Here is a 14,822-nt window from a genome sequence, read left to right as displayed (position 1 = left end):
AAGCTGAATAATCTGCGCTGGGGAATATTTAGCACAAGACCATTTTAATTTCGTGTCTGCTGGTGATGGTGCATTGCCTTTCAAGTTTGCTTCTCGGCTGCAAAAGCATTCACTTTTCATGTTTTTTCAGTTAGTTCAGTGCTCAAGCTGACAAGCTGTGTCCCTGCAGGCCCAGCCTCTTACGAAGGAGTCACCTGCACGATGAACTTAAATGTTTGGAAGTATTTCTGTTTGTTTTTTGACTTCCATAAATGCATTCAGACCTTTAATTAATGCTTTTTTCAGCTTTGTTTCTTCGCTTCAGTAAGTTGCATTTACTTACATACTCATTTTGGGGCTGTTGATCAGCAGGACCACACCATCATGCAGACACATGAATTGTCACTTTCTTTTCCTTTTTCATGTTTTCTTATTTCTGCCTTTTGGTTTTCTTTTTCCCAGTACTGGCAGCCAGCTATCTCAGGGTTCGAATTTATCCATTAATACCAACCAAAACATCAACATAAAATCTGAACCAATTTCACCTCCCCGGGATCGTGTAACTCCCTCTGGGTTCCCGCAACAGCAGCCACAACCGCAGCAGCAGCAGCAGCAGCAGCAGCAGCAGCAGTCGCGGCAGGAAATGGGTCGCTCTCCTGTCGACAGTCTCAGCAGCTCCAGCAGCTCCTACGATGGCAGCGATCGGGAAGACCCGAGAAGTGATTTCCATTCACCTGTCGTGCTGGGAAGGCCACCGAATTCCGAAGATAGAGAGAGTCCATCGGTAAAACGAATGAGGATGGACACATGGGTGACATAAACTTGCAGTGTTGCCTCTTCAGTTTTGCGTTCTCAGAATGAACTGTCCTGACATATCTAAATTTATAAATAAGGACGTGAAATAAGTCTATTTATATGTATATACATACATGCATATATATATCTCCACATGCATATATATGTGCTCGTGTGTGTAGCATACACAAAATCATCAGGCACTTACGACAAACTTCTTGTATAGCTGCAGATGTCCCATGGTAAAATGTAACAGAACAATCCTATAGGTATTGATCTAGTCTGGCACTTACCTGGACTTGTTGTTTTAATAATATAACCTGTTTTGCAAAGAAACGTTGTACCCGCATTATAATCCTACCACACTAGATTGCAGAAACCAAGAGGGCTCGCCTGTAGTAATGTCCCTGTGTGTTTTATTCAAGCTGTATGGTTACTCGTAGTTAAGAAATAATGCTTTGTAGCAGCAGAGCAGTAGAAAAGCAGGAAGAAGAAAGCAATACTGTACATAAAATGACCTTTATATTACCCAACCTGGCATGGGTCTCTATTGCAGAGGGTGCATGGAGAAGGGCTGATGCTGTAAGAGATAAAAAAAAAAAAAACCAACAAAAAAACCCACAAAGATCCTGTTTTGCACGTGCAACAAAAATAGTGTATTGGGTCAAAGAAGTGATTTTTTTAATGAGTGAGAGAGAGACATAGAGAACTCGCATGAAATATTCAGAAAATATTAGCCTAGAAAATAGAACATTAACAAAATAAAATTAATATATTAAGTTATAATTGGAATATGTTTGACAAATTTGTTTTTACGTTCATACCTTTGAAAAATATAGAAACGGATTTTAGCTCATGTATATTTTATATTAAAGAAAACAATACCCTAATGAATTGAAGACTATATATAAAGTTATATACAGTACTTTTGAACACATTCTGCTATGAATTATTTATATAAGCCAAAGCTGTATGTTGTAGCTTTTTTGTAGAGTACAGTTTTATCTTATTTTGACTTTCTAGTTTTTGCTTTCAAAGATGAAAAGGAAAAACTTGCAGGCGGAACCTTGGGGGAAAAATAAGCCATGAACACTTATATGTAAATTTAAATTTGAGCCAAACTCTTTGTGTATATAGCATCCTAAATATATTATCACCTTTGGTGTAAGTACCTATGTATTGTACGTTCACCAGATTAAAAAGTATATTTTTGTGGATTGACGCCAACTTGAAAAAAGGCGAGGTCCTTATTAAGTAGAGTATTCACTGTTTAATATTTACTATTTTGTTAAATATACTGTACTTTCTTTGGATTTTAATTATTATTAATATTATTATCCAGATTTTTCAGAGGGTGTATAAAGGGGTTGTCCCCCTCACTGGTGGTGAATGTGTGCCGTTAAATTGTAATCTCTGTGCTGTATGGTTAAGCTTCATTATACATTTTATATATATGTATATAAATAGCAAAGTGGCAAAAAAAAAAATCCGGTCAAAGAAACGTTGTACCCGCATTATAATCCTACCACACTAGATTGCAGAAACCAAGAGGGCTCGCCTGTAGTAATGTCCCTGTGTGTTTTATTCAAGCTGTATGGTTACTCGTAGTTAAGAAATAATGCTTTGTAGCAGCAGAGCAGTAGAAAAGCAGGAAGAAGAAAGCAATACTGTACATAAAATGACCTTTATATTACCCAACCTGGCATGGGTCTCTATTGCAGAGGGTGCATGGAGAAGGGCTGATGCTGTAAGAGATAAAAAAAAAAAAAACCAACAAAAAAACCCACAAAAATCCTGTTTTGCACGTGCAACAAAAATAGTGTATTGGGTCAAAGAAGTGATTTTTTTAATGAGTGAGAGAGAGACATAGAGAACTCGCATGAAATATTCAGAAAATATTAGCCTAGAAAATAGAACATTAACAAAATAAAATTAATATATTAAGTTATAATTGGAATATGTTTGACAAATTTGTTTTTACGTTCATACCTTTGAAAAATATAGAAACGGATTTTAGCTCATGTATATTTTATATTAAAGAAAACAATACCCTAATGAATTGAAGACTATATATAAAGTTATATACAGTACTTTTGAACACATTCTGCTATGAATTATTTATATAAGCCAAAGCTGTATGTTGTAGCTTTTTTGTAGAGTACAGTTTTATCTTATTTTGACTTTCTAGTTTTTGCTTTCAAAGATGAAAAGGAAAAACTTGCAGGCGGAACCTTGGGGGAAAAATAAGCCATGAACACTTATATGTAAATTTAAATTTGAGCCAAACTCTTTGTGTATATAGCATCCTAAATATATTATCACCTTTGGTGTAAGTACCTATGTATTGTACGTTCACCAGATTAAAAAGTATATTTTTGTGGATTGACGCCAACTTGAAAAAAGGCGAGGTCCTTATTAAGTAGAGTATTCACTGTTTAATATTTACTATTTTGTTAAATATACTGTACTTTCTTTGGATTTTAATTATTATTAATATTATTATCCAGATTTTTCAGAGGGTGTATAAAGGGGTTGTCCCCCTCACTGGTGGTGAATGTGTGCCGTTAAATTGTAATCTCTGTGCTGTATGGTTAAGCTTCATTATACATTTTATATATATGTATATAAATAGCAAAGTGGCAAAAAAAAAAATCCGGTGTTAAGTTCATCCTGCATAAATATAAAAAATCTGTTACGACACATTTTAAGGCATCATTTTAAAACTGCCTCTTCCGAGGAGGGGGGGGGGGAAGAGTGGAAAAACTTGACCTAATTTCTCATGATAGGGAAATAACACATATCAGATGAGCACAAAAGGTTTTTTAAGTCGGTAAGTGGTTTGAGATAAAGCCTCAGAAATAAATTTGCTGTTCCTCTTTGCCGCTTCCATGAAATAGAGCGAGGAGGCCGGAGGCCCATCGTGTCCCAACAGCTGGCTAGGAGAAGGCTTTGTTTTGTACTTGGGTTGGGTAGCTCGATCTGATTTGCACAGTCTGGCTGTGTCGTGACAAGGACAGCAAGGGCAGCGTCGTCTCTCCTCGTAACTTCTGGGTGACTAGAAGTAACTAGGTAGTCTTCTCCTGGTAACTTCAGACCATCGGAGGGGGTAAAAGCCGGGTTTGAGCAGCAAAAAGGCTCGGGAGCCAAAAACTCCGTATGCCGGCTTATACCAGCCTGGTTTGGTGGAGCCCGTTTCCCGTGAGGGAGCGTTCTTGCCCGGTTGAAATCCGGTCTCTTTCCAGGGCCTTGCTATGCGCCTCATCTCCCTGCCCCTCTGAAGTGTTCGTTTGTACCGGGAACCAAATTTATTAGATGCAAATAAATCTTACTGCTGGTAGTTCTAGTTCTGGGGAGGAAACTACAGTGCTGTCTTATTATCCAAATCCCTTTAAGTTATCCCTGATATTTATTAGATTTTTGCCTGGGCTTTAACTTTTTATTTTTTGTAACTGAAAAAATCACTTACTCGATACTGTAATGAGGAAGTGTGAGAAAGGGAAATCCACCGGGGACAGCCGTCTCCTCGGCTGCTTGCTTTAACGGGCGATTGAAGAACAAAGTCAGTATGTACAGCTTCCAAAGCTGATCTCTGGTCGTCATGGTAACTTTAAAAAACGTGCCGGTTTCAATCCGTTTCAGCCACTTACCTTTGGAAATTACTCTCCATTTATTGCAGTTAGTTACCGGTTTACTGAAGCGTAGAGGAAGACGAGACTCATTCTAATGGTGACCGAATTCACTTACCACTTCAGAGAACCTTTTAATGCTCTGAGAAGTTACATGATTTTTTTCATTATTTATGCACATATATGAACTTTGCTGTACATCTGAGTGGGAGTTCTGCATTCACATTTACTGTCTATTTTCTTGTGTGCCTTATAAGATGGCTTTGCTGACTGTATCTCAATAGTCTTTATTTCTATGCAGGTTTTTAAACAGTGCTATTACTGTTTTCTTAAAGAAAAAAGCTACATAAGGGTTAGAGTTTGTATTGAAATTGCACCAATGAATTAAAAAAAAAATAAAAAAATCATTGGTTCTTATGAACGGCTAACGGGACTGGTCACATGTTGCCCCAAGCCCTCCACCAGACTCAGCAGAACAAGTCTTTTCACAGACCTCCCGCCTCAGGGGGAGAATCTCATGCCGTTGAATAAATGGGAAATCCTGATTTTTAATAACAAGTAACTTAACTTTGGAACATACTTTTTTAGGAATTGTAAAAATGTTTTATAAAAAAGAAAAGACGACATAGCACAGATATTTCAACAGGTAAAAAAATACTTTTTTTAATTAACTGTACTGAACGAAGTTGCAAGTGGATCCAATCCTAGTCTGAACCCGTTCAAGTCTGAATGATTTAAGGTTTTTATCTGCTATTGTGACAAATCACCTCTCCATCTCTGAGCTCTCGCTAGAGTGTTTAAAAATACCCGTTATCAGGGCTTCGTCAGAGAAAAATGCTTTAGCCTTTCCTTTCACTTAAAGGACACTAATGCATCAGAAACTTGCGAATTACTGTGCGCACAAGAAATACATAGTAAATAAGGAAGAAAATAACTCCTAACAATTGATCATGGGAAGAAGTTAAATCAGAATGTGAAAGAAAGACTTAACAAATGTAAACATTTAAATCTTAGTAGAAACTTTCTTCACTTTGCTGTGCAAGAGAACACTGCTTTGCTATATTTAAAATGGCTTTTTTAAAAGAGATTTATGTATTTGGTAAATGTTTGTAGTCAACAGTTCACAAAGAAGCTGTTCACGGTTTAATGATGATAAGCCGTTTGGCGGCACAAGCTGGACTTTGTTGCCATCCTTGAGACGAATCTTTTAAGAAAAAAATAAGTTAATCTCAATTTTTTTCCCTGAATGTGTTGTTTTTTCTTCAATATACAATAAATATTCTAGTGAACTTTTTATCAAATGGTTAAGAAAATGCTAGAGGTTGTTGTAAAATATTTGTATCCTGCATTCACTAAAGTAAAGATACTGGCTTTTACTGTGTACTCCGGCCTCTCTCGTATTTGCAGAACATGTTTTTGTTGAGCGCATCTTTGCCCCCCCTCTTCAGGTTCAGTCTTGAAGTATTGCAGCAACGATTCTTTTAATCGGTATGGATTTTTGGGGATACATATACTTGTTATTACATTCAAATTAAGAGCTGATGCTCTGTAAGAACCTTATTACAAACGCTTACAGAAACTTGCAAGAAAACCCTGGGTAGGTTCAGCCTGGTGACCCGAGGGCAAGCCCTTCCCTCCTGCCCCTCTCCAGGCATTCACGTCTCCTTTCGCTGCTGTTGCTCCTGCTTCTTGCTGCAAGTGCTGCTGTGAGCAGGGCAAACAGCCGGGGCGCCGGGAACCTGGTGTGGTGACTGCGGGCAGAGTTGCACCGTGCGGCACTGCCCCATGCCCATCGCTGCTCCACCTCGGTGGCCACAGCTCTGCATTTTGAAACCAGCCATAAGGAAGCGGCACCACCCCCCACACTCGTGGCCATGGGATGGAGTTCTGTGAACCGAATGTCTCCTGTATGAGAATAAACCCTGGCGGAGAAAGGCGTTCTGAATTCTTACTCTTTCTAGTGGCAGGTGGAGATGCTGCAAGGCACTCAGCTGACTAAGGGAAGTGCTCAGTCTAGCTGTGGTGGCAAAAAAGAAAGCGCATGCCGTCTGGGGTGGGTGGTGCCCCTTGTGCTTTTATTTCATTTTGCTTTATTTAAAAATGTAATAAACCCCCCCCCTAGAACAAAGAGAGATACATTTCCTTCACAGAAGAAAAATACAAGGGGTTTTCTGTCAGTATAAGATACTTTAGAGTCCTCATTTGCAAAATTAGGTTCCCTCAGGCTTTCCTGAGCAGTTTTTTGACAGTTGCAGGAAACGCAGGTTCTTGTTATAACATTGTGTGGTTCCACTCGCTTGGCGTGGTGTTCCTCAGGCTGCTGGGAAGCCTCAATCCCATCTCCGCCCCCCACTCCCCCCAGACGCTGTCAGTCTGCTCTTCCTCAGGCCAGGAAGGAAGAGCTTGCGTCTGCAACATGAGCCCGTACCACAGCTCTCACCCAGCTTCACTTTCGCTCATGGAGCTGTAAACGACAGTGTTCACCAAGGCTTTCAAAAAAAGGCCCAAAACCCAAAACAGCCCCTCACGCATTCCCCTGCTGTGACGCACTGCCAGGGTCATTAGTGTCAGCACCACCTACCAGAGGGGCACTGGTCTGGCCTTGCGAAAGATGCTGCCCTCGCTCATACCCCAGCAGGTCGCGGTGGCAGCAGTGCCCACTGGTGAAAGGCAGGGCAGGACTGAACTCCGCCCCGCCACTGCCTGTGGGGCTTAACGGAACAGATCCTGGGGCAGGAGGGGCCTGTGCGGGGCGAGGAGGGGAAGACAAACAAACAACTGCTCTGCCCCCCCTGCCCACCAGCTCTGCCCTCACGCTCGGGAATGACGGCAGCTGCCAGCTCAGCAGCAGGAGACAAGCCAAGGCCCGTGCAAGCGGCTCAGGAAAGGGCTGAGACCCTTACCGAAACAGCGAGCGCCGCATTCAGCTGGCTGCTACTTATATTGTAGCATTACCCCATCCCTGGCCAGGTTTCATGCAACTGTGCTGCAAAATACCTCAGTGTTTGGTTCTACATGAGAGTTTACCTCTGCCCACAGTCTCTGAATTTGCTGAATTAAATTTTGAGGCAAATTCTTCCTGCAACAAAGCTCCCCAAAGCCTCATTTTTCTGCTCACTCCTAGCATGTAGTGTTTACTGACTCGTCCTAAACAGCACAGACATCTCAGGACACCACCAGCCTCTGAAGCTTCATTAGTCTTGCCTGCACGCTCAGAAGCTTCTTAATGCAAACGTCAGGAGTTCACAGAAACACTTAACATGCAGCAGCTTCACAGTCCCCATCCTATAAAAGATTTACACGTCTTCCCGTGACTGTCTAAGGTAATGCAGGGCTTCTTTCCCGGCCCTTGCAAATTAAATGCTACTTAGCAAGGCTCTCCCGCATGAAGACTACAACCAAGGAAACTCAAATCAATTGACTGCAATTGGGTGTTTGAGATGCACCATTATGAATTCTCCCCCCCCAAAGTAACACTGGCTAGAGCCCCTTCCCCCGCCCAACAAATGAGCCTTTGAGAAGCGCGTACTACGTACCACAGGCCTAACGCTACTCTCACATCCTCCTCCAATACACTCTTTGGCCATCTGCAGTCATGCTGAAGTATTGGCTCTGGACATGCAGTACCCTGGTGAAAGCATGGATTCTGCAGTGAGCGCCGTCTGCAGAGACACCGGATTTCAAGAGAAGTCCCTGAAGGATTTCACTGAGGAGGAGAGGTCTGGGCTCACCCTCCCCAGCGGTGGGCTTGAAGCATCCTAATAAACACAGCTTAAACGTTTGCTCAAAAGGATGAAAAGGTGAGGTGCTGTCAGCATCCTCGTGCTGCAGCACACCTAGCTTAACCCACCAGAAGTCACCATTTTAGGGTTAAGTATGCCAACACTGCCATGGTCTGCAAGAGATAAAAATGACAGTCCAGAGAAAAAGAAGAGTCCCCGCTTCTACTCTAAGCAAGAAGTGTTTTCTTAAAACGCAAACAACCCCCAAACTTTCCAATCACATTAATACTGCACTCTTTAGCTCAGCAGCAAAGGATTCGCTTCTTAGACAAGGCATTAATAAATACCTGAAGCAACCAAGATGAGTCAATCGCTACAAAATAACTTTCCCTCAACAGAGTTCACGAACCTTAAGCCAGCTGCCTGATGGTCTTTATAAGCAACAAAGCATCCTTATTCTTCCATAAAATCACATCACCTCACTTTCAGTCAAGTTCAGGATTACAACATCAGCTACTTAAAAAAATAAAAATAATCTGTATTGTTATCCCCTTGAATGCACTCGAGTCAGAGTCACTGGCATACGGGCTTCAGTGCCGGGAGGAGAGGCTGTATTTGGCTGCCTCTCCCCCTTAGGATTTTTTTTCTACAACTGAGCTTTGTGGTAATTTCCCTTCCAATCCATCCATTGAAATATTTGAGGTTAGTGTTGTGTTGGAGGTATGGGCCACCAGGCCTTGTGTTTTAAAATAGATGATATAAAATACTGGCAGGACAATTCCTATCAGGAGCATAACAAAAACTGCGTTCCACCACTGGATTCCACAGTCCGCACCATTACTGGTCTCCTGCTTCCCTGACTCGGGCAGCGGCCTCTCCAGTGCTTCCATGCAATACTCTGTGTTTAGCTGGACCTCCACCTGCACCGCATCCTGAATGCTCTTGTCAATCCCCTTGAAGTAGTCGCTCAGGTGCCTGCCGTCAGCAGAGCTGCTCGCACCGTCATCAGGCTCCGGTAAGTCCACCAGCGTCAGGCCGGTCTGGGAGGGCCCCGTCGGGAGCGGCCTTAGTTCTCTGCCATTCTCCGTTAACAGCCCATGGGTCTTCACGGGGATCTTGATGGACTTCAGTGCATACAAGTCCTGCTCCCGGATGAAGTTGTTGACGCGTTTGATATCTGCAACCTGCAGAATCCAAAAAGGACACAAATATTAGTGCAGGACAACCCAGCCTTTTACCAGTACTGAAGCAGGAAGCAGCTACAAAACTAGTGCACAAGCAGCAGCCAGAAAATAAAAGCAAGCCCTGGCTGCAAGCGGCTTCGTGTTTTGCAGAGATTTCCCAGCTGTTCCAGGGATGCTCCAGGTCCTGCAGGATAGAGACGGTCCCCTATTAAACCAGTCTATAACTTCCTCTACTGCTCTTCTGTCTCTCATGGGCTGCATTTTGCTTAATACTGTTTTTCCTTCCTTCTGCTTTCTTTACCCTTCTCTCACTTACTTTCTAATCCAAGTTAAGGCAAGAAGAGTCTTTATAGCAGATCCTTTTAAAAATAGTTTTCATACCTTAAACAATGCATGAGTGTTTAAGGTGAGAGGACAACGTCACTACGAGCAGGGAAAGCCCTCCCCCTGCTCAGAAAGTGATTTCAGAGTGAACAGAGCTCCATCTTTGGAGCACACTGCAGTTTTGAAAGTAAGATTACAGCCTGGCAGAGAGCAGGCGAGCCTCTCTCCCACACAGACACGAGCACCCTTTGCTCATGTTCCCAAGCACCACCCCTCTTCTGCACGACAGCAGCTCCGTACAGCTCATTTCTCCACAGCTTACGGCAATAAGCTCTGTGCATCTGTGATCGTCTTTGGTTGTTCGCGTGTAGGGTCTCCAGCTGTGACTGGTATTCCCACCTGGCTCGGTGATGCAAAGAGCAGTAAGAAGAGCAAGAAAGAACAAACCATACATACGGCGTAAGTCACAAGGGCAGCCATATCGAAGAAAAGACAAAGGCAAGGCAGCGTTTCTTTATTCAATGTTAAATAAAGAGAAGACAGCTTAATACAGTGTGCATTGACAACCACCTAATAAGTAAGTACAAGAACTTCTCAGTTGCCCTAAATCCTCTGTCCAAGAAGACAAACAGGACTGTCAACGCGTGCAAGGAGCTCTCCAAAGCTGCCTGCAGAGACGCGAAAGAACCTCAAGGGAAAGGCTGGAGGATGCAAAGTGAAGAAAACAGCAAGACCCCAAACCAAAGAGAAAGGCAACACAAACAGGTTAACCACCTCCGACATATCATACAGAAGAGGCACGGTACGAGGACTGCACTTTCAGAGAAAGTTTGAGTTGTTCTTTTAGAAATCTCGTAAATCACTGTATGAACTGCATTCACAAGCTTGAGACTACCAGTGAAACTGGGGAACTGAAAACAAGAAAGTGATTTACTTCCTCAGCAAATGTGTTAAGTGCCATCAGCGCCAACATCATTGATAGTTCAGGGCAAAGATCTCCTTTTGAAAGACAATACATGAATACACCAGAAGGGAGCCTGAACATCCACAAATGTGCAGGGCTACTTGCAGGCTGTGCTGCTGCCGGCTGGCTGCCAGGAGCAGGGAGGTACCAACCCCAGCAGCACAGGAGTGCCAAGGGGAGGGCAGTCCTCCCTCCCCTGCAGGGAGTTCCCACAGGTCGGAGGACACTGCACTGGGCCACAGGAGAGAGGAGCTGCAGCAGCTCTGCCTGCAGAGCTGCCTCTCTCCGTGGATCTCCCCTCCAGCCCGTACAGGCTGTCAGGGAACCACACATCAAGCTCCTCTACATGCCATCCCTGAAAGGTGGCAGGTCTGCTACGTCACAGCCAGAAAGCAAGACCCTGCTGAAGGGTAGAGATGAGATGAATGCCCGAATCTCACATTTACTCTGCAAAGCTTGAGAAATCTGAAAATAGGACGTTTAATGTAATCCTAATCTGGTGCCCCTCAGGTGAAGGGAATCCTCAGTGGCTGGTTCAGACCCCTCACAGCTTGCCCCAGCATAACATCAGGACTTAAAACCCACAAAATTATTTAGTTATGAAATAACAATCTGACCCAAAGCCTCCTAACTGAGGTGGTTCTTCAATTTTTTGTTTTGTTCCAATGAAAGCAAATTATTGGGACAGGAAATATCCCCTGCAGTGTCTGCAATCAAACACTGCAATGTTGTGCTAAGGCTCTAGAAACAGAAAGTGGAACAGCACTCACGCAGAAACAACAAACAAAGCTGATGGGAAGCATGCAAGAGCACTCGGCTCCACAAGCCATTTAGGCTTATTTTCTGTACTCATTTTTTTGGCTGCAGCGAGCTCCTCTTGTCCCAGCTAAGAACAATGCCAAAAGCAGGCCAGGACTATAAATGGTCAAGAGTAAAAATGAGAAATGTAAAGTGCTTTGCATCTCTGCCAAGTTATCTGTAGCACACACAAAGCTATTTGTTGCACTGTCTTAATACCCCCACCCCAAGTAGGCCCTGACGATTCTGAAACCAATGACAAGTTCTCATTGATTTCAAGGAGAAGCTCATCCTGGATGTTTTAAACACAGTCGCATACATTTGTGGCTACAAATCTTCCTCACTGATGACCTGAAAGCCTTTCAGGAGCTGCTTAATTGTGCAAGTAAAACAAAATACATCAAAATTGATCAGTGCCAGTCTGTAAACAGACAACAAATGCACAGATCTCCAATAATAAGGATTTCTGTACCTCTTCAATTTAACTGGAACAAGTCAGAAGTGTCCTTTCTGGAAGGGAGGGAGGCAGCAGGACAGTTTTTTCCTGTGGGAGGAGAACACTGACTACATGGTCTCTCGCCATCAGCTTGCCTTCTGTACCAGACAAGCCCAGCAGCCTTCAAGCAGGTCAGGCAGAGCAGATCTACCTGCACCTGCTGGGGCTGAAAGGCTCAGGGAGCGGGGCAGCAGAGGAGGTAGATGAACAGTCATGGCAGGGACAGGACTGAGCCCTCCCGAGTTACAGTACAGGGGGCACAGCAGGCTTTTTCATGCCATAAACCAAAGGAGTTGTTCAGAATCTTCCTTCTTCACCAAACTGCTGTGATTTGGCACAAGAGGCAATAACGATGCAATTGCTACTATTTAGAGATGAGCATATAGTCGTGACTACGAAGTCAACTGCTGTAGCTCTGAGTTCTCATGCTCTACCGGTGCCAATCAAGGCCTATTCAAGTCCTACCAGACTCGCTTCTTCACATGCATCAGGCTTGTCAGCAGAACCTAGAAGGGTTTCTTTTTTGTTTTGTTTTTGTTTCTAAGGGAATGGGAGGGGAGGAATTGTCGCAATTCCTCTAAGCCCTCTTGCTTCAGCTGCACCACACAGCTGTGTTGTTAAGCAAGACATACTGCAATAGTATTGCAGCAGTTGAGCCAGTACTGTATCATTATCTCCATCCAGGTCACTGTCCAATTGTTTGCATCATGGAACTTTTTAATCACAGTCTAGCTTGCAGATAAAGGAGGCTCTAAAAATACAGCTTTAACTGCTAAACAACAGGGTACTTCTAACATTCAGATCAGGTAACTAAACTTTTCAACAGTTTCTCTATGAAGCGCTCTGCTTTGGAACAAAGAAAATGTATTTTGTAGTATGTTCCAACTCCAGAGAAAATTCACTGTGCACTCCCTTCTGCCCACGGATGGCTGAACCGCACACACTTCTGGGTACAACAGCAAACAATCAAAACCCACACGCACAGACAGCACCTGGACTCTGTGACCTGGACTTTGGCACCTCTCCTTCTCCAAGTCCACCCCTGTTAGACTTAGACTTTCCTTGCAATATGTAAGCTCATACCTTCCAAAAAATAAACGGAAAAAAAACCCAAACTAGACCCCGTCGGAGTGGCATTTCCTTGCGCTGTTCAGTTTTCCTCAAAAACTGTACGCTCCTTGAGAGCAGAGCTCTCACCCTCATCTCTGTACTCAGCTTCCTACTTTTTGCCCTCACTTAAATAACTAAGTACAAATCATGACTGCTACACTGCACTTAGTCACCTAAATTAAACAGGAAAGCAGGTCACGCAGGGTGTGGGGTTGACAGCATCTTCCTAGGCTGTTAGCTGAAGAACTCATTTCTGTTTGTTTGTTTTTGCCTTTCTCCAGCTCAGTTTTACCCAGATATTGACCATTCATGAAATACACAGGGTAAACACTTTTCAGTGTCAAAACTATTAGACAACAGCATGCCTTCCTGCAATTCTGGAAACTAAACTACACATAAAATACCTCTGAAGTAATTAAAACCAAGCAAACAGACACAGCTCTTACTTTACAACCATACTGCAGGGCTAGCTTGTTAAGATTATCATCCTCTGTAATCTCTCGTTCCAGAAGTACCACGTCTCCAACTCTGTCCCGAGAAGTGCTGCATCGCTGCTGCTCCTTGCCCCTCGGTCGCAATTCCATAATGTTGAGTTCCTCCTCTGATGACTCTTCTGAATCAGATCGGCCATTGGGAAACACATACACCTGCCTGCCCGGGTAATTATGGATGGTGACAGGAGCCTGGAAGGATTTTGTCCGGCTCTCATTCAGCCTCATCTTTTATACCAGCACCTGGAACAAAAACCAGACATTTTAAATTTCCTTAATACCTGTGTTTATTTCTTAGCATGTAAGATATGGGAGAATGGATAAAGAGCACAGTAGTTGCACACGTGCACACACACACAAAGCTCTCCTTCTACCCAGATCTTCTCAGGGGCAAACCCAAAAGATGCCACTCTAACAGCAGTGACAGAAATACCAGAAACCTTATGTACACAAACTTCAACAATGGGTAGATTATTTTCAAACTTTTCTTTTGTCTACTTATGGACAAACCACTACGTAACGCTACTTTGCTACACATCGTAAATACTACTTTCTGTAATTTCATAAAAAAAGCAGCAGATGCACTTGAGCCAGGTGTCTCCAATTATGGTAAAAAAAAAAATCCATGGAACCACCACATCAGAACTCCTACCACATTAAAAACTGACCAAAATTATCCTTTATGTCACCTTTCCAGAAGTCCTTAGTTCTCTACACTTTAGGAACCCACATTTTAATTTCATGGAAGCACACTTTTCTTTTTTAAATAAGGACAGCTCAAGCCACACTTAACTTCAACCTGAATGACAAGGTCATTTTGTTGTATGAAGACAAGAACCTGCCTGAGCACTTTGTTTTAATTATTGCTAGACCTACAGCAGCAAGTTATTAGGAAGCTCCTTTTTTTTTTTTCCTTCAGTCCTCAGCTCCACAAACAATTTGTTGTCGGGGTCAGGTACAGGTAAGAAAACTCCCCCTTCTCATGGAACTCCACTGACCTTAATATTCTCAATCTACCCATAAGGGAATCTTATGGTGAAACCAGCACCATTTTATGGCATTTCGTTAGTACTGAGCATGGCACCCGCAGGCTGCAGGCAGGGTCACAGCAGTGCTATAAGAGCTTAAGGTCTAAGGCCGCGGTCTCCCTGGACGCTCCTGTGGGACACCTCCGCCTTTCGATGAGCTGTAAGCCAAGCGCCCTCCTCAGAGGCTGCTCTCCCGACGCACTTCACCTATCGTTCCTCCCCAGGGAGGGCCAAAACTCTTCTCAGCCCGGCTCTGGCCGCCCCAACGCCCGCACCCCTGGGTCGGGCGGGCAGGGTGCCGGCCT

General features: G+C 43.4%; 2 protein-coding genes across 9 annotated transcripts in view; one reads left to right on the top strand and one right to left on the bottom strand.

The window, feature by feature from the left end:
* Positions 1-1,259, top strand: part of MEF2A (myocyte enhancer factor 2A) — a 79,283-nt gene extending 78,024 nt beyond the window's left edge. For all 8 annotated transcript variants that reach the window (XM_009289475.1, XM_019474685.1, XM_009289479.1 and 5 more), the window contains one exon: positions 442-1,259. In XM_009289475.1, coding sequence (XP_009287750.1) covers positions 442-799 — 358 coding nt within the window. In that variant the 3' untranslated portion in view covers positions 800-1,259. The remainder of the gene's footprint in view (positions 1-441) is intronic.
* Positions 1,260-7,261: 6,002 nt separating this feature from the next.
* Positions 7,262-14,526, bottom strand: LYSMD4 (LysM domain containing 4). The gene is made up of 3 exons (XM_009289473.2): positions 14,488-14,526; positions 13,445-13,732; positions 7,262-9,306 (listed from the first exon to the last, which is right to left on the bottom strand). Exons 2-3 carry the CDS (start codon positions 13,715-13,717, stop codon positions 8,755-8,757), a joined length of 825 nt encoding a protein of 274 aa, XP_009287748.2. The 5' UTR covers positions 13,718-13,732; positions 14,488-14,526; the 3' UTR covers positions 7,262-8,754.
* Positions 14,527-14,822: the final 296 nt, after the last annotated feature.

Source organism: Aptenodytes forsteri, unplaced genomic scaffold, assembly GCF_000699145.1.
Source record: "Aptenodytes forsteri isolate BGI_AS27 unplaced genomic scaffold, ASM69914v1 Scaffold605, whole genome shotgun sequence".
In the NCBI taxonomy this organism is placed as follows: domain Eukaryota; kingdom Metazoa; phylum Chordata; class Aves; order Sphenisciformes; family Spheniscidae; genus Aptenodytes; species Aptenodytes forsteri.
The sequence above is the reverse complement of the archived record's forward strand: the minus strand, read 5'-3'. Positions and strand labels throughout refer to the sequence as shown.